The following is a 20,641-nucleotide window of genomic DNA, read 5'->3' on the forward strand; positions in this document are numbered from 1 at the left end:
CCTTTAGTAAAAGAGGGGGATAGTGTGGTTTATCGAGAGGGTGATAAATTTATCCCTTGACTCCTTAGTTCACAGGTGTCGAAGTCGGTCCTCGAGGGCCGCAATCCAGTCGGGTTTTCAGAATTTCCCCAATGAATATGCATTGAAAGCACTGCATGCACATAGATCTCATGCATATTCATTGGGGAAATCTTGAAAACCCGACTGGATTGCGGCCCTCGAGGATCGACTTTGACACCCCTGCCTTAGTTGGAACACAAAACAGCAGCTGGACAAAACGATCACCTACTAACTAGTGCTCTACAATATCTGTGTACAAGTAGAGGGCATTAAAACCATCTGTAATATCCACGGGGAAATTTATTTACTTATTTAAAACATTTATATCTTTCATATCCAAAAATCTATGCAGGTTACAAAAGATAACTCTCAACAAGATTACACAAACAAACCCTAACATTCCAATACTAACACAGTACACTTTAACTTTCTCAATACAGTCAGTCTTACATAATTCTTACAAAGAAAAAAAGCAACAAAAAAAGCCCCAAAACAAAACCAAATTCATTCTTTTTATAAACAAATAAATAATATGACAATAAATGCAGCTCCCCATCACAAATTTTGCAAAGCCTTCTGAAAAAAATAAGCCTTCACTTACAAAAAAGTAAAAAGGAGGAATTCCTAGCGAACAGTATCGCACCACACCTAAAGCATGAGAGCAAATAGTTGCCTTAGCTATAGAGTGTATAGAAGGAACAACCAATAATTGCTTAGATTAAGACCTCAAGAGTGGGAAGGCACATATAACACCAGCAAACTATCCACTACTTTAGGTAGAGTTTGATGCAATGCTTTATATACTAATACCAAGATCATAAATTGAATTCTCCAAACCACTGGAAGCCAATGAAGCTCAGCAAGCAATGGGGAAACATGCTCATTACGAAAAATGCTGCCAGTCACCCTTGCTACCACATTCTGAGCCATTTGCAGTGCCCTCAGTGACCTCTTTGGAAGTCTACACAAAAGGACATTACAGTAATCTAGATGTAAAACAAAACATTGCATAACTTAATGAAAGTTAGGTGGAGAAAGCAAATCTCACAATTTCAATACCAAAAAGGATCTTAAAGAACATCATCCTCACCACTGAAGCAAAATGACCATGAAATTGTAAGGAGAACATTATGTATTAACGTTAGCCTTTACCTCGAAAATGGTCCCCAAATCACTCTCTGCAGAAATAACAGCCATATCCTCTGATTTTATACGGATTCTTCATGTATTGGGGTCATATGTGATTCTTGATGGTGCAGATTTATAGATGCTTCTAATGTCTTTATTTATGTTTTCCAATAAAATCTGCACAGTTGCACAGTACCATTTCTGAATTGTAATGTGGTGGTGTACACTTCCTATACCAATGGTGACAACATACCTTTGGGAGAAGATTATCAAAATTTACCATGCATTTAATTGTGGTCACTAAACTGGTTCCAGCTGGTTTAGCAGGGAAGTATTTTACTGGACGATTATCAGAACGGCTCACTGTGGCCTTTTCCGAGCTTCCTAGCTGTCTCTGACTCTGCCATGCAAATGTAGTACAATGGGGTCATTATTATTAAAATGGTACTAAAATGGGGTCATTAATATTAAAAGGAGCATTCCAGGCAATTCTCTAACACAGGGTGATTCCCTAACCTCATGTTATCACATTTGCAGGCAAAAGTTTCCAGCAGGGTCTGAGCTGTCATAGCCTTACTTTCTGGTCAGTGTCTGAGCGCTGATTGGCTCAGGCACTGACAGGAAAGTAAGGTTTGACAGCTCCAACTCCCCACAAATAAAAAATAAAAAAAAGACCTCTAACTTAAAGATCAGCAGGAACAATGCCCACTCCCTCCCCCTTCCACCACTGAGGTCCACCGACAACCTCCCAATGTCCCTGGCAGGAGGGATGCCCATTCCCACCTGCTGCCATAATCCACCCCCTTGACAACCTGCCAACACCCCCGGCAGGAGGGATGCCTACTCGTTCCTGCCACTGGGGTACCTGCCCCCAACACTCCCCATACCCTAACAACCCCTGCCCCCCCCCCCCCCGTACCTTTAACATGAAGGCTGACTGGAGGGATGCATACTCCCTCCAGCTGGCAGGCCCATCTCTTCAAAATGGTGGACCTTCCCCTTCTCTGTGCATCCTGGGATATGCCGTGGAGGGGCAGATGTCTTGAATCTGACACCTTCATCTAATGGTTAAATTTCAGCCCATCTCTTCCATTTCATGAGACACATTTTGTTTCTACCCTTTCCTTTTACCTTTAGAACTTATCGATACAGTATATTTTGTCCTGTTGTGGTATGACGTTTAGTAATTCTTCAAGATAAAAAAAACCTTGTATGGCTTCATCTTCATAATCATGTATCTTGTATGTTGTTTTCTGACCCTTTTTTAAAAAATATCCTTTATTATAAATATCTCACTAGTCCAAATATGTTCATAACCTTTTTCAATTTTACCTTTAGCTTTTGATAGTTTTATATGATTTCCTTTCTTTAAGAGTCCCTTGACAAGGTCACGTTTGATGCTAATGCAATAGACCAGATCTGTAGAGAGTTTGTGAGTGTTACATCTACAGGCCTAGCCTGTATCGTTCTGTGAAAACTATAATTATAGCTGTGTACAACAGCATGCAGTATGTCTTGATAACTAAAGGTGTTGTGTGCTGTAAAATAACGCCACTTTTTTATTTTAAACCTTTCCACTATAGCTGCTTTAACATCGTTATTGGTCACAAAATTATGAATCCCTCTTTCCTTTAATAAATTCTTCAGAGAGCTATTTAAAAATTCTTTACCCTTGTCTGTGTGTATCTTTACAGGTGTATGACCTAGATGAAATATTGTTTCAAAGGTTTTGCCAACTTCTTGACCAATTTTTGTTTCTAAACTTATGACAGGATATCTACAACTGTTAAGATATATTTTTTAACCGTTGTTATAATGGGCATGGCAGACATAACTAAATCAGTTTGCCATTGTGCATCTACATCTGACATGATCATCTTTTTTCTTTTAAAACATGCCCTAGCAGGTCTAAGTAAATTATAAGCTTCTTGGCCTGCAACCCATCCCGCTAAATCTTTTCTGCTGATTGTTTTATTGTGCTCTTTAGCAGCTTGAAATAGAGGGTTTATGCCCCCAAAGCTCCCTGGTGCTTTTGGGTCATAGTAAATGCTCTTCAATAAAGTTTCCTTCATGATTGTTATCACAACACGGCTAACTTCTGTCTTTTAAGAGGGGTAACATTCTATTCTGTTTTATTAGATTACTTCTTGTAATGACTAGACTCTGGTCACAGTTACTTGCATTTCCAGGGTCAGACAAAATCTGTTTCTGCTGACATCATCAGAAAGTGCATTTCCAGAGTCAGTCACCCTACTTCCGTTGACATCATCAGAAAGCATCAAGGAACATTTCTAGTGACTAGACATGGGGGCATCACTATGGGGGTGGGCAGTGGGTTGAGCTGCTACCATTCATTCTTATGGGTAGGGAATAAGCGGTGCGTGGGTATGGGTGGGTGTGCTGGCATGGTCTAACCCAGAAGTGAATGCTGATTAGCCAATCCTTATCTCACTCTTCAATTAGTTTGACATGTAGTGTACCCATTATAGTACTGAGGAGCAATGGAGAAGCAAGTGCCACCTAACCGTCAACAAAGAAGATCAACTAAGGAGCCTCATAGGGCACTAGGTGAAATTGGGGAGGTATATTATAGTTTTACAGGATTGTTTTATCATTTCTGGTATCATATCTAAAATTGTTTTATCATTTTATCATATCTAAAATTGGGGTGGTTTTGTGACAGGGAAATGCATGTCTTTAGCAGTTTAATCCCACTGCAGGTGGAAATTTCAGAGGATAACAGGTGACTATATTGTCTAAGAAGAAACCGGAAGAGTGATAGAGAAGAGGAATGGAGAGGGGGGCTCCCTTAATTTCTGTCCTGGGCTCCTGCATGTCTAACACCAGCTCTGCTTCCATATTAGGGCTATGGTACCATGACACTTCATTCACATTTCTCTCTTTTCCCCTTATTTGATATCCCTCACAGCTTTAACCCTGTTGTTTTAGTAAATGACCACAGGTCATAGGCCACAAGGGTTGTGGTTCTCTTAAACGCCTTAGGCTGTTTGCCAGGTGTCATCACTAGCTATGTTTATTAAAATTTGAAATATTTCTATCAGCGTAGTGGTTAGAGCTACAGGCTTAGCACCCTGAGGTTGTGGGTTCAAACACTGCACTGCTCCATGTGACTCTGGGCAAGTCACCTAATCCCCCCCCCCCCCCCATTGCCCCAGGTACATTATATAGATTGTGAACCCACCAGGACAGATAGGGAAAATGCTTGAAGTACCTGTATGTAAACCGTTTTGAGTGTGGTTGTAAAACTACAAAAAGGCAATATACAAGCCCCAATCCCCTTTCAACAGTTCTAAGCAGTTTACAATTATAAAAATAATTTAAAGGAAATTACTAGAATTATAAAAATAATTTAAAGGAAATTCATTTAGGGTTGTGGGTGCTGTCTCCAGTGTATCTCTGCTCCCCCAATGGCCTGAAGAGCAGGGAATCAAACCCAGATCCTTCATAGGGATGTGTACAGCCCTGCCCTGAGCCACTGGAATGCCCCCTACTTTACAACTTTCAAGAAAGAATGCAACAGAAAAGAAATATTTCTTTTTTTACTTTTTTCCTAAGGTGACATTTTTAGCAAAACAAAACAGAATGCACAACAGTGATGGCAGAGACAACAAAACATTAATTATACAAGTATAATTGCACTTATGCGAAATCTATTTTATTTAGTACTGTTTTGATAAATGATTAAAGTCAAAGCATTGTTATGCATTTTGTCTATTAAGAAATAGGACAGTGTTCTTTATGTAAATACAGTTATCCAGATCTTTCTAACTTCACGGTTTTGTGCTGAATACTTACATTTTTATTTATTTGGATTTAGTTCACACCTTTTAATTAGATATTCAAGATGAGTTATATTTAAACACTAACTATTTCCCTGACCCCCTGAGGACTTACAATCTAATGTTGTACCTATATCTAATTTTCTTTACAAAAGCACTTTATTGCCATAATTATTTATCATAGAAAAAAAAAAAGACCATATGTTTGAAAGTTCAGTTGAGTATTAGATAATGGGAATTCCCCCTTTTCAATATTTCTTTGTATCTTTCTATCTCCAACTCCTGTAAATCAATTTACTCCAGCCACTTCAATAACCCATTTCTCCATTGGCTAAAGGCTTTTCTCTCCCACATGGTTCACAGTCTCAGATCAGTTTTTGTACCTTTTGGAACTCCATGCAAATCTATGGAATATTACTCAATTCAAACAATTCATTAGTCTATTAACCCCTACCCTATCTGCCTCATCATTCCCTTTGTAATTCCTTACCTGAGCAGCAAGTATAGATTCACAATTTTTGTCCTGTTTGTCTGTCATAATTAGATTGTAAGCTCTTTCAAGCAGGGACTGTCTCTTGCGTGTTTAATGTACAGCACTGTGTCTGGTAGCGCTATATCTATATATATAAAATCGGAGGTATGTATGTGTGTGTGTATGTGCTGCGATCACGCAAAAACGGCTTGACCGATTTGAACGAAACTTGGTATGCAGATCCCTCACTACCTGGGATGATATGTTCTGGGGGTCTCGCGGCCCACCTGCACACGTGGGCGGAGCTACAAACAGAAAATCAGATTTCACCCATTCATGTCAATGGAAAAAATGTAAAAAGCTGCCAACGCAAAAACGGCTTGCCCGATTTGAACGAAACTTGGTATGCAGATCCCTCACTACCTGGGGTGATATGTTCTGGGGGTCTCGCAGCCCACCTGCACACGTGGGCGGAGCTACAAACAGAAAATCAGATTTCACCCATTCATGTCAATGGAAAAAATGTAAAAAGCTGCCAACGCAAAAACGGCTTGCCCGATTTGAACGAAACTTGGTATGCTGATCCCTCACTACCTGGGGTGATATGTTCTGTGGGTCTCGCGGCCCACCTGCACACGTGGGCGGAGCTACAAACAGAAAATCTGATTTCACCCATTCAATTCAATGGAAAAAATGTAAAAAGCTGTGGGACCGATTTGAACGAAACTTGGTATGCAGATCCCTCACTACCTGGGGTGATATGTTCTGGGGGTCTCGCGGCCCACCTGCACACATGGGCGGAGCTACAAACAGAAAATCATATTTCACCCATTCAAGTCAATGTAAAAAGCTGTGGGACCGATTTGAACGCAAATTGGTATGCAGATCCCTCACTACCTGGGGTGATATGTTCTGGGGGTCTCGCGGCCCACCTGCACATGTGGGCGGAGCTACAAACAGAAAATCAGATTTCACCCATTCACGTCAATGGAAAAAATGTAAAAAGCTGTGGGACAGATTTGAACGAAACTTTTTATGCAGATCCCTCACTACCTGGGGTGATATGTTCTGGGGGTCTCAGCTGCCCACCTGCACACGTGGACGGAGCTACAAACAGAAAATCAGATTTCACCCATTCAAGTCAATGGAAAAAATGTAAAAAGCTGTGGGACCGATTTGAACGAAACTTGGTATGCAGATCCCTCACTACCTGGGGTGATATGTTCTGGGGGTCTCGCGGCCCACCTGCACACGTGGGCGGAGCTACAAACAGAAAATCTGATTTCACCCATTCAAGTCAATGGAAAAAATGTAAAAAGCTGTGGGACCGATTTGAACGAAACTTGGTATGCAGATCCCTCACTACCTGGGGTGATATGTTCTGGGGGTCTCGCGGCCCATCTGCACACATGGGCGGAGCTACAAACAGAAAATCAGATTTCACCCATTCAAGTCAATGGGAACAATGTAAAAAGCTGTGGGACCGATTTGAACGAAACTTGATATGCAGATCCCTCACTACCTGGGGTGATATGTTCTGGGGGTTTCGCGGCCCACCTGCACACGTGGGCGGAGGTACAAACATAAAATCATATTTCACCCATTCATGTCAATGGAAAAAATGTAAAAAGCTTTGGGATCTCCAGTTATTTTACTTAGCAACCTTGACCCACCAAAACTTTGCAATGGCACAAGGCTTTGTGTAAAGAGGTTACTGTCCAATGTAATTGAAGCGACTATCTTAACCGGAAAGGGACAAGGTGAAACCGTATTTATCCCGCGGATACCACTTATTCCAACAGATCTTCCTTTTCAGTTTAAGAGATTGCAAATTCCAGTGAGACTTGCATTCTCTATCACAATCAACAAATCACAAGGACAGACTATTACATACTGTGGAGTGGATTTAAGATCCCCCTGTTTTTCCCATGGACAACTCTATGTTGCTTGCTCAAGGGTGGGTTCACCCAAGAATGTATATGTTCTTGCTCCTGGAGGTGAAACTAAAAATGTTGTTTATAATCAAGTTTTGTGTTAGTAATATTTCACATTATTATTTGAATATTGTACTTTTTATAAAGCTGTAAAAAAATAATTTATTTCACCACTATAAAGTATCTTTTTTTGAATCCATTTACAGTGTTATTGCTATAATTAAATACCCGTGCAACGCCGGGGCATCAGCTAGTAAATAATAAATAGTAGTAGTAGTATTAGAGAGAGGTACAGGGCTGCCACATGAACAAATTACACAAGGGGCTTAAGAGTTTGGATCAGGCAATGGGTAGGGGTAAGTCGAGCTCTAAGGGGTGGAAGGTGCTAAATTATTATCATAAGAGCCAACTGACTGGGTATCCTGGATGTTTGAGCACACTAATGTCAGATTTACCTCTTAGATTGCTATGTATTTGGTTTTAGAGGAAAGACTGAAGAGGAAGCCATCTCACGTTAGGAGTGTTCAAGGGTAGAGAGTACGAACATAGCTGACACTTAGGGCTCCTTTTACTAAGCTGTGACAGCGTTTTTAGCGCGTGCAGAATTTTAGCATGCACTAAACCCGCGCTACGCGGCTAGAACCAACGCCAGCTCAATGCTGGCGTTAGCGTCTAGCGCATGCGGCAATTTAGCGCACGCTAAAACCACTATCGCAGCGTAGTAAAAGGAGCCCTTAGGGTTATGAAATCTGAGTAGCATCAAATTCTAGAAAATATAAATGTTTCTGGATAGTGGAACGTGACACAGTGGCTACAATTCTAATTATAGGGATTTGGGCTAACAGGCCTTCAAATAAATAGTGTTTTCGTGTATTTCAGTTATTTTAAAATATAAATTCATTTGTGATATTGTTGAAAAGCATAATTGGATTGGGCCAGGTGATCAATCTCTATTTTACTTTTGCTAGAATTAATATAGAAAGGCTATAGTACCGTAGTCATTACAAACTTTCAACATATAATAAATATCTAAATAGCACATCTTACTGTATCCACCCCCATTTGGTTTCCAACAGTTTGTACACTATACTAAATCCTTCTAAACCTTAGAAATGTTACACTACATGACTTCCATCGGGTTTTGTTGAAGTGTCCCATCAAATCCAGACGATGATTCATTCATTAAGTTTGTGGCTAAACTCAAATATTCGGTTTTAGCTTTTCTTTTACCTGCAGATAAAGATGATCAATTATTATTTTCAAGTAATGTATGAGAATGGTATCAAAACAGATCACTCGTCTTGTTTATCCCATAAACACTAATTTGTAACATCAGTAGTTTTTTTTATTAGTGCAGCCTATTTTCAGGGAAAATATGAAGTAAGTACACAAGATAGGGCTTATGTACCCTGGTTCTTAGTCCCATCTTTATACAAAACTGAAAGATAGCAAGATATTGAAGCGAAGCCACAACTTTATTAATGCTTATCCTTTTTTTTTAATCTTTATTCATTTTTAATCTTTCAACAAGTGTACAAATTAATATCATACATATTCTTGAAAACATCACTTGTAAATCTATCAAGAAAAACAATTGTATATATATAAACCCATAAACCACCACCCCTTCCCATTATTATTAATATTATACACAATAAAGTAAGAACCCTTCCCCCTCTCTATTATTCATGGTTTATATTTCAATAGAATAACTGATGTTTAATCATCACAAAAAGATGTCAATGGCCCCCATATTTTAGAAAAGGTCTTATAATTTCCATTTTGTACAGCTATTGATCTTTCCATTTTGAACATATGACATAATGAGTTCCACCAAAAGGTGAAATTAAGTTTAACTGCAATCCTTCCAATTGTTGGTTGATATGTTGAATAGCAACTCCAGTCATGATTAATAAAAATTTATTGTTAAATGATGATATCTGACTCTTTTTTCTCATAGCTGTTCCAAATAAAACTGTATCATAAGAAAGTATCATGCTTATCCTTAATTCACTGATTTGGCATAAGTAGAAATACACTATGGCCCATATCTATTCACTTGAGGCATGGTTTGGAATGGTGCTTGCCAAAACTTTCACACAGTCTAGGGAATTCTCTATAGGTCACCCATAATTAGGTGCTAGGATGATCCACGCTAAGCGTGAATTCTACAAATTCCATTCTTTATAGAAAATTAGTCTAATGGACATTGTGGCCTAGATTTTAAAGTTAGGCTATCTTAATTATTAAAAAGCTTAATTGGTGCCGGTAACAGGCAATTAGCTTCTCATAATTGCCTTAAATTAAAATTAATTGGATAGTAGGCGCTTAAATCAGTAGGTGACTATCACTTTCAGTTAGGCACCTGGCCTAAGGTGCCTATCAGAAAAAAGGCGTGGTTAGGAGGTAGATTGTGGGCATGTTTGGCATATAGGTGTCTGTTTTGGACTTAGGTGTCAGTATTTAGGCCAAGAAAAATAGGGTGTGCTTAAGTTTAGGATGTCTATGACCATTTTAGGCGCCGTTCTGCAAACACCGCCTAACTTATGACTGATCTGCGCTAAGCACCGTGTTCATCAGCAGCTATGTTTTAGGTGCCACATAGATTCAGGGCCATCATACCTAACTTTGGATTTCTAAAGGCTGGCATAAATGCTCATGCCCAATTTAAATGCAAGTATGCTATAATACGGTGCTGAAATTCTAGGAATGTCCCTGACCTGTCCATCTACCTTGCCATGGCCACTCCCCCACTGGAGTTGTGTGATATGAAAATTAGGTGTGCATGTTATAGAACAGGACATAAGGCAGATCCGCACATAACTCCTAATGACTGCCAATTAAGTTCTTGTTCATGCTAGTTCTTGATTATTACCATCAATTTAGCCAATTATTATGTGTAGGGATCTTTGATCTATGCCCACAATTGAGTGCCTAACTAGGTGACCCATTCAGAATCCCGCCCAGTATCTCCAAACATCTGTGTTAACTATTGAGAGCAATAACAGTGTTTTTGGAAGAGCTGCTGTGTAGTTAATGCAGAACAAAAATAGCTAAGGCGCATGAATTCCACAGAAGCCAAACACAAAATGTACTTATCTGCACCTCTTGAGGTGATATTGAGGGACCAGATAGTACAGAGTAGTTCACCTGCAATAACTATCTCCATCTTAATTTTAAGGTGTTGTCCCCATCTATTCCATGTCCCCAAATACTAATTTTTTGCATTAGCTATTCAGTGTGAGAATTACTGCATGCTACCAGATTAAAACCAGTAGCAACCAGGCGAATAGTGAATTTCATTGCCTACATCTTGTGTTGAACTCTTTTAAGGCTGTGCTGGTCAGCAATATTACCTCGCTTTATCATCTATAGTTCTATACTGAGTCATTTCTCCTCTTAATATTCCTGCTCTAAAGTGTTATAGAGATGTTGTTCTGATATCACCTGTGATAAAAATATTGTAAAAGTGTGACAAGGCATGGGCGATTGGGACATTGATGGGGCCATGATGGTTCCGTAATAACCCTTGCCTATCCTGTGGCATTTTGGTTATGGATCTGAGCACATCATTTTTTTATTATTATTATTTCTTTAAAATATTATTTTGAATGAGGAATTGACTTATTTCAAGGTGAACTTGCATTTTTTGGGTGGAAAATCTGTTAATCTTGGAGATATTCGACTACAAGACCTCAGCAATCTAAGAGCCCCTTTTATAAAGCAGCGATAGTAAGTCTCAACTTGGCAAATGTGATACATCCATTAGGAACTTAATAGGCTGTGCCGCATTTGCCATATGGGAATCACTGCCTTGGCTTTGTTAAAAGGTGCACTTAGCCTCAAAAGTTATTAAAAATCTTGAGCAGCTATTATCTGAAAACCATTCTAAATTGCTAAGAATTTTACTTAATTTGGCCATCAAATTCATTTTACAACACTGGAAAAATGCTTCAAGGAAGGGTGGAATATATAACCTGGTAGAATACTATATGTCTAACTGCCAAATATGAACGAGTTGCTGCAGAAATATTAAATTGGTTAAATAAATTTAACAAAATATGGGAGCCGTTAAAATCTTATAGTCACACGCCTGTTAAAACCACGATGATTCAGCTGAATAAGAAGTGCATCTATACTGTCCTTTTTGTTGTATCTATGATAGAATTATTGATTAATTGTTAATTGTTATTATATTGCTATATTGTTTTTCAGGGGGGTTCTACCTTTTCTTTTCTCATACATATGACACATGTTATGTTATACTGTTGTGATTCACTTATGTATGATCTATTTAAAAGTCAATAACAATTATTGAACTAAAAATCTAGCAGCAGTCTCATGCAGCTTGTTGAATGGAGTATCTGGAGGAGCAGTTAGAATTTTAGCTTACATTTTGGATAAATGTACTGAATATGAGTTCTAGTTATTTTCTTATATTGTCATATTTTAGGTATTGTTTAATATGTGTTCATTTTTACTGAGGAGGCTACTGAGTCAAGGGGGGAGGGAATGGAACTTGTATATCATCTTTTTGTAGTTATAACTACACTCAAAATGGTTTACATACCAGTACTTCAAGCATTTTCCCTATCTGTCCTGCTGGGCTTACAATCTATCTAATGTACCCAAATTAGATTGTAAGCTCTTCTGAGCAGGGACTGTCTATTGTATGTTAAAATGTACAGCGGACGTAATAGGGCAGAGAACGGTACTGGGATTTAAGAAAGGATTGGACAATTTCCTGCTGGAAAAAGGGATAGAGGGGTATAGATAGAGGATTATTGCACAGGTCCTGGACCTGTTGGGCCGCCGTGTGAGCAGACTGTTGGGCACGATGGACCTCAGGTCTGACCTAGCGGAGGCATTACTTATGTTCTTATGCCTTTCAGCGCATTAGAAATAATAAATAGTAGGAGTACCTGGTGCAGTGGAGGATTAAGGGGCAAATTCTATAAATGGCATCCCGATATTAGGCAGCCTACTTTTGTCTAACCACCAATCGGAACGCATCTTTAAAAAATAAAATCATCCTGAGCAGGCCACCTACATTGTAGGCACCTCCGGGAGCCTAGGTAGGCGCGTAGGGCTGCCTATACATCCCCCCCTCATAAAGACTACCAGCAGGAAGGATGCCCAGTCTCTCCTGCCGGATCCCCCACCCCCTACCCTGCAAAGATCACCGGCAGGAGGGATGCCAAGTCCCTCCTATCAGACACTCCTCCCCACCCCCCAAAAATAAGATCATCGGCAGGGGGGATGCTCAGTCCCTCATGCTGGAACCTCCCCACCCTTAAAAATAGCCCACCCGGACTCCCCCAAGCCCATCCAGACCTCCCCACACCCACCCGGACTCCTCCCTCCAAGCCGACCCAAAATTCTGATTGGCCAGCTCCCTTAGGCCACTCCCATGTGGTAAGTTTACATCCTTTCTGCCGGTAGCCTTTGCAGGGGGAGGAGACATGATGCTGTGGTCGCTAAACTGATTGCGGCAGGGAGATTCCCTTGCCACAATCAACTCAGCGGCAACGCGATTCTCTAACTGGCGTCTGTAACATGGGCGCCAGTTAGAAAGTCGTGGTGGTTAGGTAGTTTAGGGCGATTCTGTATAGGCTGCCCATGTGCGATTCTCAAAAGCCACTCAAGCTGCTTCTGATACTGGTCGCCCTATACAGAATCTGGGCCTTTATTCCCATATTTACCTTTGTCAGTCAGCCGAGGTCCTTCTCCAGACTTTTCTTCCGTGAATACAACAGAAGTATTTGTTTAACACGTCCACTTTTTCCTTATCACTTTCCACATAGCAGTTTTCAGCATCTTTTGGTCTCACAATTCCATTTCTAGTCTTCCCTCTTTCTCCAATGTACCTGAAAAAGTCTTGTCTCCTCTTTTGACATCTCTAGCCATTTTTTCTGCCGCCTGTGCTTTCGCCAATCGTATTTCTCTCTTCACTTCTTTGAATTTTACCTGGTATTCTAGGTATATTATTAAATAGGCTACATATAGGTGCTTTCTTGCCCTCTCATCCTAGGTGACCTTTTATAAAATTATCAGTCATAAAGATACTAACGGGAAAGGAAGAGTTTTATTTAGAAATTCTTGTTTATTAGAATATTAATGGATTACTTGTTTCTGATGTTTCTTACTTTTGTCTTTATTTTATCCACATTTATTTTATCCACTGGTTGCCGATTGAGGCAAGGGTCATCTTCAAGTTTGCCTGGCTCTGCTTCTAAACCATAACAGGTTCATCCCCAATCTACCTGTTTTGAATTTCCAGGCACCACTCACACACGTAATGCCTTTCTGTTTGCCTTCCCCTCCCTGAAGGACTGTATCTACAAGAGATTCCTTGATAGATCATTATAATTCCAAGCAGTCAAATGGAATACATGTCTAACCACCCTCATTTCCAATTCTCCCTCCTACCAATCCTTCAGGAAATCAAATAAAACCTATCTCTTTGATAAATTTCTTTGACTCCTTCCTACCTCTTCCGGACATACCTAACTACTCTCGGCTTACTAATGTAATTTGAAAAGTTTTTTTCTGTAACATCACTGTCTGTGTACAGTCTCTTCCTCTGTAAACCGCTCTGAACTGCTTGTGGTATTGCGGTATACAAAAATAAAGTTATTATTATTATTATTTATTATGGAATTTCAAACAGAAAATTAAACTAAACTAGTGTTCTGCAGTAACTGTCAGCATGTCTCAGTTTGGTGGAGTACTTTGTTCTTTTTTTGTCATGTTAATTATAAGCATATGGTAATTCCCAAGTTAAACAGTTTGCACTGCTTAGTAACTAGATTAGTACTTTTAATAATTTCTATAGCACTACTAGAATTAGGCAGCCATGTGCACATATACAAGTTTTTTCTGTCCTTAGTGAGCTCACAGTCTTAAGTTTTATTTGGGGGGTCAGGGGGTTGTACCTGGGACAGTGGAAAGTTAAGTGTAATTGGCTGATAGGTGCCTACTAACATCTAAGTGGGTGTGTTTGAGACATAGGCGCTGCTAGCAGTGGTATAGCAAGGGGATGCGGGAGGGCGGTCCGCCCCAGGCGCCAACTTGGTAGGGGCATCGGCTCCTGTCTGCCCTCCCACAGTCATGCTCGTGCCCTCCCTTCCATACCCCCAGGTACCTCTTTAAATCTTTGCCAGCGCAAGCAGCTACTCGGGCCTGCTGCTCGCACCGGCCTGGCTCCCTCTATGGACCGCTCTCACCTCCTTCTCAACTCTCCCACAGCCTGCTCAGTCTGAACTGAGTACGTGCAGGAGTGCTGACATTGGAGGCTGATGCACATCAAATAATTCAAGGCACATGACTTGTATAATGTAAATCATTCACCCAACTCTTCATGGAGCTTCAAAAACTCAAAACTAGTCCCAGTTCCAATTAACAGTTCTACAATTTCCAATGTGGATACACATTTCACCAATCTGATAGTTCCATCATAATATCTTTATGTCATGTAAAGAACAGAGAAATAAATCCAAAATATAATCTTATTATCAAAAATGATGCAACTTTTATACCGAAATCAAAAACTCTACATATGTTTTTGTCAGTATGGGTGCACAGAATTAATTAATAGCTTTACATTTACATTGGTTAACAGCTCATCTTCTTGTCACAAAATGTTATAACTGCACATACAAAGGGCTGCTGAAAAGTTCTCTGCCTAACCAACAAAGTTGGAGCTGTCTCCATTGAAGGATATACTCTTGGGGGCAAATTCTATAAATGGCATCCTGATTTTAGGCAGCAGTAGGCGTCCTACCACTGTCTAACCAGCCAATCGGGATGCATGTTTAAAAAACAAAACAAAAAAACAACCCAGAGGCAGGCTGCCTTCACTATAGGTGTCTGTCACAGGTGCAGGGAGGCAGCAGAAACTGGCGTCCCATATAGAATTTCCCCCTTAGTCCAGTGATTTTCCTCTTTTTTCATTCCGTTGGAATAATATGGAATGAAAAAAGTGGAAAATCGCTGGACTAAGGGCTCCTTTTACAAAGGTGCGTTAGGGCTTTAACGCGCGGAATAGCGCACGGTAAAATGCCACGCGCGCTAGCCGCTACCGCCTCCTCTACTAGCGCATCTTTGTAAAAGGTGCCCTAAGTGTATAGCCCTCGATGAAGACTGCCCCAACTTTGTTAGTTGGGCTGAGAACTTTTCAGTGGCCCCCTCATACTGAATAAACATTACTTGAGAAATTTCATATAATGTATATATTGGTTTCTCTTGATGTCATGGCTCATGCCAGAAATAATTGCATATTAAGAGGTATTTATCACAAAATGTCCTTGAACAGTCAGATCGCAGATCTTCAATAGGCATTGAATTCCCTATATCTATGGTAACAAACACTTGGCATTTCACTTATGCAATTTCTTCTTTCATTCACTAATGCCTTTCACATTTATTGTAAATGCAGTGTTGACCTGTTAGGTATCTAACCTTGATACATAAAATGTATGTCATTTGAAAAAGGATTTCTAAGGATATGCTTTTATTATTTTAGGAACTGTGTTCTAGATTATGCGAGAGAAAATAATTCAGTTGTACCCATTGATCTTATAACAGTTCTGGGGTTTGTTTGTTTTTTACTATAATACTACTAGTCTTTTTTAGTATAATACTACTAGTATTTCATTGTTTTTCATGTATTTTTCTAACTTTTTATACATAAATTATTTATTTTTCAGATAGATTTATTCTTTCCTTTCCATTTTGCCAACTTTATAACTTCTCACCTATTGACATTCTTAATTCACCTTGAGGACTTGAAAAAATATTCCCTTAAGACTAACCTTCTGCATCTTGACTGGGAGGTAATACTATAGTAACAGTAGTTATTTTCTTGTGCACATGAAATTCAATAACTTTACTACTATCATATACTTAAGCTCTGCTGGCCCCACTGAACTCAACTTCTAGTCTCCTATGTACCAGTCCTTGAGACACAACTAGCTCAACCTAGACTTAGTCATCTTGCGGGGATAATTGAATGTTTGACGAGACTGCCTAGGCAAAACTTATACATTGTGAATTAGACGATGTAAAGACAGGTATAAGAGCCCAAAACATTTTGAAAGTGACCAGATAACCACTGCAGAGACAAAGTAACCCCCTCCCCCCACACTCCCCCAATGTTCACTGAACACCTCTCACCCCCCTCCCCACAAAGATTGGAATAAAAACGTACATACCTGTCTCCAGAACATCAGCAAAAAGCAAAAGGAATTGACCCCGAGATATCCACAAAGAAGAAAATCCAGAGAAAACCCAAAAAACTCTATGGAGTGACGATGTTCCTAAATAGACTTTACTTGAAAGTGTCAAAGTTCCAAAGGTACACTGAAATCATCCACATAAAATAATTCCATCCACATAAAAATAAATCATCCACATAAGAGCCTTAAAGGACCTAGTCTGCTAGGGATACAGGACCCAACACAGTCCGCGTTTTGACAAAAAGTCTTCTTCAGAGGTCCCTGGGGGTCCTATAAAGGTGAGTACATGGGAAACAATTGTGTGGTGAGCCGGAAGTGAGACACTGCTAGGGCTCCCTCTTGCCCCGATGTCATCAGGGGGGAGGGGGGGTGGATTCTGTAACCGGTGTTGTTTTTGACAGACACCGGTTATAGAATCCAGCTTTTAGGCGAAGGACTGGCTCCTCCTTCGCCTAAAAGCCCTTGTTTTGGATGTTTGGAGCTTAGGCTTTTTTTTAGGTTGATTATATGGTATAAGTTTAGACGTAGTGGTGGTCTGGGCATTTAAACAGCTGAACGTAGAGGCAGGCCATTATTTTTAAAAAACCTCCTTTTGGACGTTTTTTTGATAATGGACATTTTCCCTGCTTCTACTTTCAACGTTTAAGGCCTTAGGCCAAAAGGGGACTTAGATGTTTTTTTTTATTATGCCCCTCCACTTGCTTTTGAGCCAAAAAGTGCTTCTTTCTGGAGTTCATAAGATATAACATTTATTTATTTGTTTTTATAGCCTGTTCTCCCAGAAGAGCTCAGAACGGGTTTGTATAGGCAACTTATCCAGGTTCGCCTAGAAGTTTTATTTGATCAAGCTTATGGCACCCAAAACAATGGGAAATGTTTCTGTATCTTTCTACCACATTTTCTTGGTTCTGCATTTCTAAATGACTGTTGGCTACCCTCCATGATCTCTCACAGACTCTCTTATTTACTTATTCAACCTCATTCTCGTATTTGTCATCTTTGTTTCATCCTTTGTGCTACTGTATGTCTTGTCTGCATTCCAAAACATAGTTATGGCTATATATATATATATTTTTTTTATATTCTGCATATCCTACAATTCTATGCGGATTATGAATTGTTCAGGTACTCAAGCATTTTTCCCTATCTGTCCCGGTGGGCTCACACTCTATCTAATGTACCTGGAGCACTGGGGGATTAAGTGACTTGTAGATCAAAAACAAAAACAATGTATATAGGATAAAGAGAGATCAATCATAAATCCACAAAAACACCTCCCTTATATTCAATTTTCAAATTCTTAATTAGAAAAGTGATGAAGTTTTCTCATATCAGACTTATCTCCACTAATCACACATATATTTGTATGCAGAAAGAATCCTGCAAGATGTCTTGTAGTAGGGGGAATTGTCAGAGAAATCTTGATATTTGACACGTACTTGATGCCTGGCAAATATTTTATGTTTAATTTGTTAACCAGAAGGGTAGGCTGGATTTACTGTTGCACTAAATAAGAATTTGAAAATTGAATATAAGGGAGGTATTTTTGTGGATTAAGTGACTTGCCCAGGGTCACAAGGGGCATTGCGGGATTTGAGCCCACAACTCCAGGATGCTGGGGCTGTAGCTCCAACCACTGCACCACACACTTGTTAGGTCCTTCCTCTGTTGCAGTACCATCTACTGTATCTAGAGTGATCTGTGAGTGTCTTCACTTCATCAACAGTCTTCTCTTCAAATCTACCATATGTCTTTTATTTTTGGTGTTCTAGAATTGAGCTATATACTAATCTTTCAATTGGGAATTCAGTTTTAGTACCCCCTTTTGACAGTATGTACAAACTTGTATACTAAATTGGCATACTGTATGCAGCATGCTTTCAATAATATTCCTGTTTGGTTTTAAAGAGCACACCACTCAGATTGCTACATTTTTTGATTACTGATATTTTATCCACTCTGACACAATACCTATCCTCTCTTTATGCAACGTTTTAAGCTTCTTATTTTTAAATTATTTGCAAGTATACAAATGGCACATTATGGTATAATTTTTCCTCTTTTTATGCACACTTTGCACATAAGTCATTACTGAGACCTGATACAATTTATGTTGTATGTTTGTATTATAATTTTAATTTCTGTATGTTTTTAAGTATTGGTTTATTTACAGCAGTGTCTCTCAAACTTTTTTTTAGCTCTGGCACACTAAACAAAGCAAATGTTTTTCATGGCACAACATAATTGAAATTATAAAAATGCAAAACCAACAAAAAAATGAAATTTGAGAGTTATTTATTTAAAGTTTTTTAAGCTATATATGGGTAATTGTAACAATAGTGGAACTAAAGTAGATAGAATTGCTAATCAATGCGATGGATGTGCCTGCTTTTGAGTGCAAATTAACTCAAAATGTGGCTTGATAGTTGACAAGCATGTCCTCATCCATCATCTGCAGTCATTCTCTTTTTTTCAATTAATTTCTGTCAGAGCTGAAAATCCAAGTTTGCAAAGATAAAAAGATCCAAGTGGTTATAAAGCCTTGATTGCTTTGTTGCTCAAGTGAGGATAGCTACTGTATAAAAAATAAAACTAAAATTACTTCTCGTTAGTTTTTAAGTACCAATCATATCAAGATGCTTGTATGGGCAGTTGCATCCTTACGCATACAGACACTCATAACATTGACACTCTTGTGAACACGTTGTACATGTAATCTATTCTAGTGTATATTTATGAATGGAATTATTAAAAATATTGTAAAATTCTGGAATCTCTTGTGGTATACCCAGAATCTCTTCAGCGCACATCAGTGCCATGGCACACAGTGTGATAGAAACTGATTTATAATATTCTAACCTCTGAGACAGTCCATGAATGGGCAAAATGTGGACCAGTCGGGTATTGTTAAATAAGAACCCTCTTTTTTTATATTGTAGACTTGGATTTGCTTTTTTCTGCATCTGATTGCCCAATACATTATTGTATTTGATATTCTTTCCTTTTAGCTGCAGTTTTATAATGTTTCACAATACTTTTGTATAAAAAATAACATAAAAATATTATATTGACAGAGGTGGTGTTTCTCTCCTCAGACCTTTCTACTGCCAATGTGTTATCTTTGCATGTCCAGTCTGGGATTGATGGTGCTCCTTTGGCTATGACTCAGTCTGCTTGGAATTTGGGAGTAATTATAGATGTAGACCTCACTTCTAAAAATCAAATGACAAATGTTGTAAAGAATGCCTATTTTTAGTTATGATTGATTGGGTGGTCACAAACATTTTAGATATGGAACAGTTGACCTTACATACTTGGATTACTGCGATGTGTTTTAAATAGGATAACCAGTTAAATTATTACAGCAACTGTGAGTAGTCCAATACTACAACTCACTTATTAACCAAAATTCCTAACTGCACTCATAATAAACAGACTAAGAAAGCTCTCTGCTGGTTACCAGTGGAATATAGAATTCAGTTTTAGATCAATCTATCTATCTATCAGTCTTATTTTGAAATCAGGAGGTTTGCATTGCACAAAGATTTCTCATACGAGGACAGGCTGCATAAATTGTGGCTATACTCTCTCGAGGAGCGCAGGAAGAGGGGAGACATGATTGAGACATTTAAGTACATCACTGGTCGCATAGAGGTAGAAGACAACATTTTCTTTCTCAAAGGTCCCTTGGCCACAAGAGGACATCCGCTGAAAATCAGGGGTGGGAAATTTCATGGGGTTACCAGGAAGTACTTCTTCACAGAAAGAGTGGTAGACCATTGGAACGATCTCCCGGAGCAGGTGATCGTGCCCAGCAGCATACAAGATTTTAAGAAAAAATGGGATGCCCATGTTGGATCTCTACGAGGGAAGCGTAGAGGTGATGTACCTGTAGAGGTGATGCCACCTGTGCGTGACCCCTTGGAGGGTAGTTTGGGGAGGGATAATAGAGTGGGCAGACTTGATGGGCTGTGGCCCCCTTCTGCCGTCATCTTTCTATGTTTCTATGTT

General features: G+C 39.3%; 1 protein-coding gene across 2 annotated transcripts in view; it reads right to left on the bottom strand.

The window, feature by feature from the left end:
- Positions 1-8,153: 8,153 nt before the first annotated feature.
- SHISAL2B (shisa like 2B) overlaps positions 8,154-20,641 on the bottom strand; it is a 69,685-nt gene continuing 57,197 nt past the window's right edge. For both annotated transcript variants that reach the window (XM_033929216.1, XM_033929217.1), the window contains exon 4: positions 8,154-8,624. In XM_033929216.1, coding sequence (XP_033785107.1) covers positions 8,515-8,624 — 110 coding nt within the window. In that variant the 3' untranslated portion in view covers positions 8,154-8,514. The remainder of the gene's footprint in view (positions 8,625-20,641) is intronic.

This window comes from Geotrypetes seraphini, chromosome 1, assembly GCF_902459505.1.
Source record: "Geotrypetes seraphini chromosome 1, aGeoSer1.1, whole genome shotgun sequence".
Taxonomy (NCBI): domain Eukaryota; kingdom Metazoa; phylum Chordata; class Amphibia; order Gymnophiona; family Dermophiidae; genus Geotrypetes; species Geotrypetes seraphini.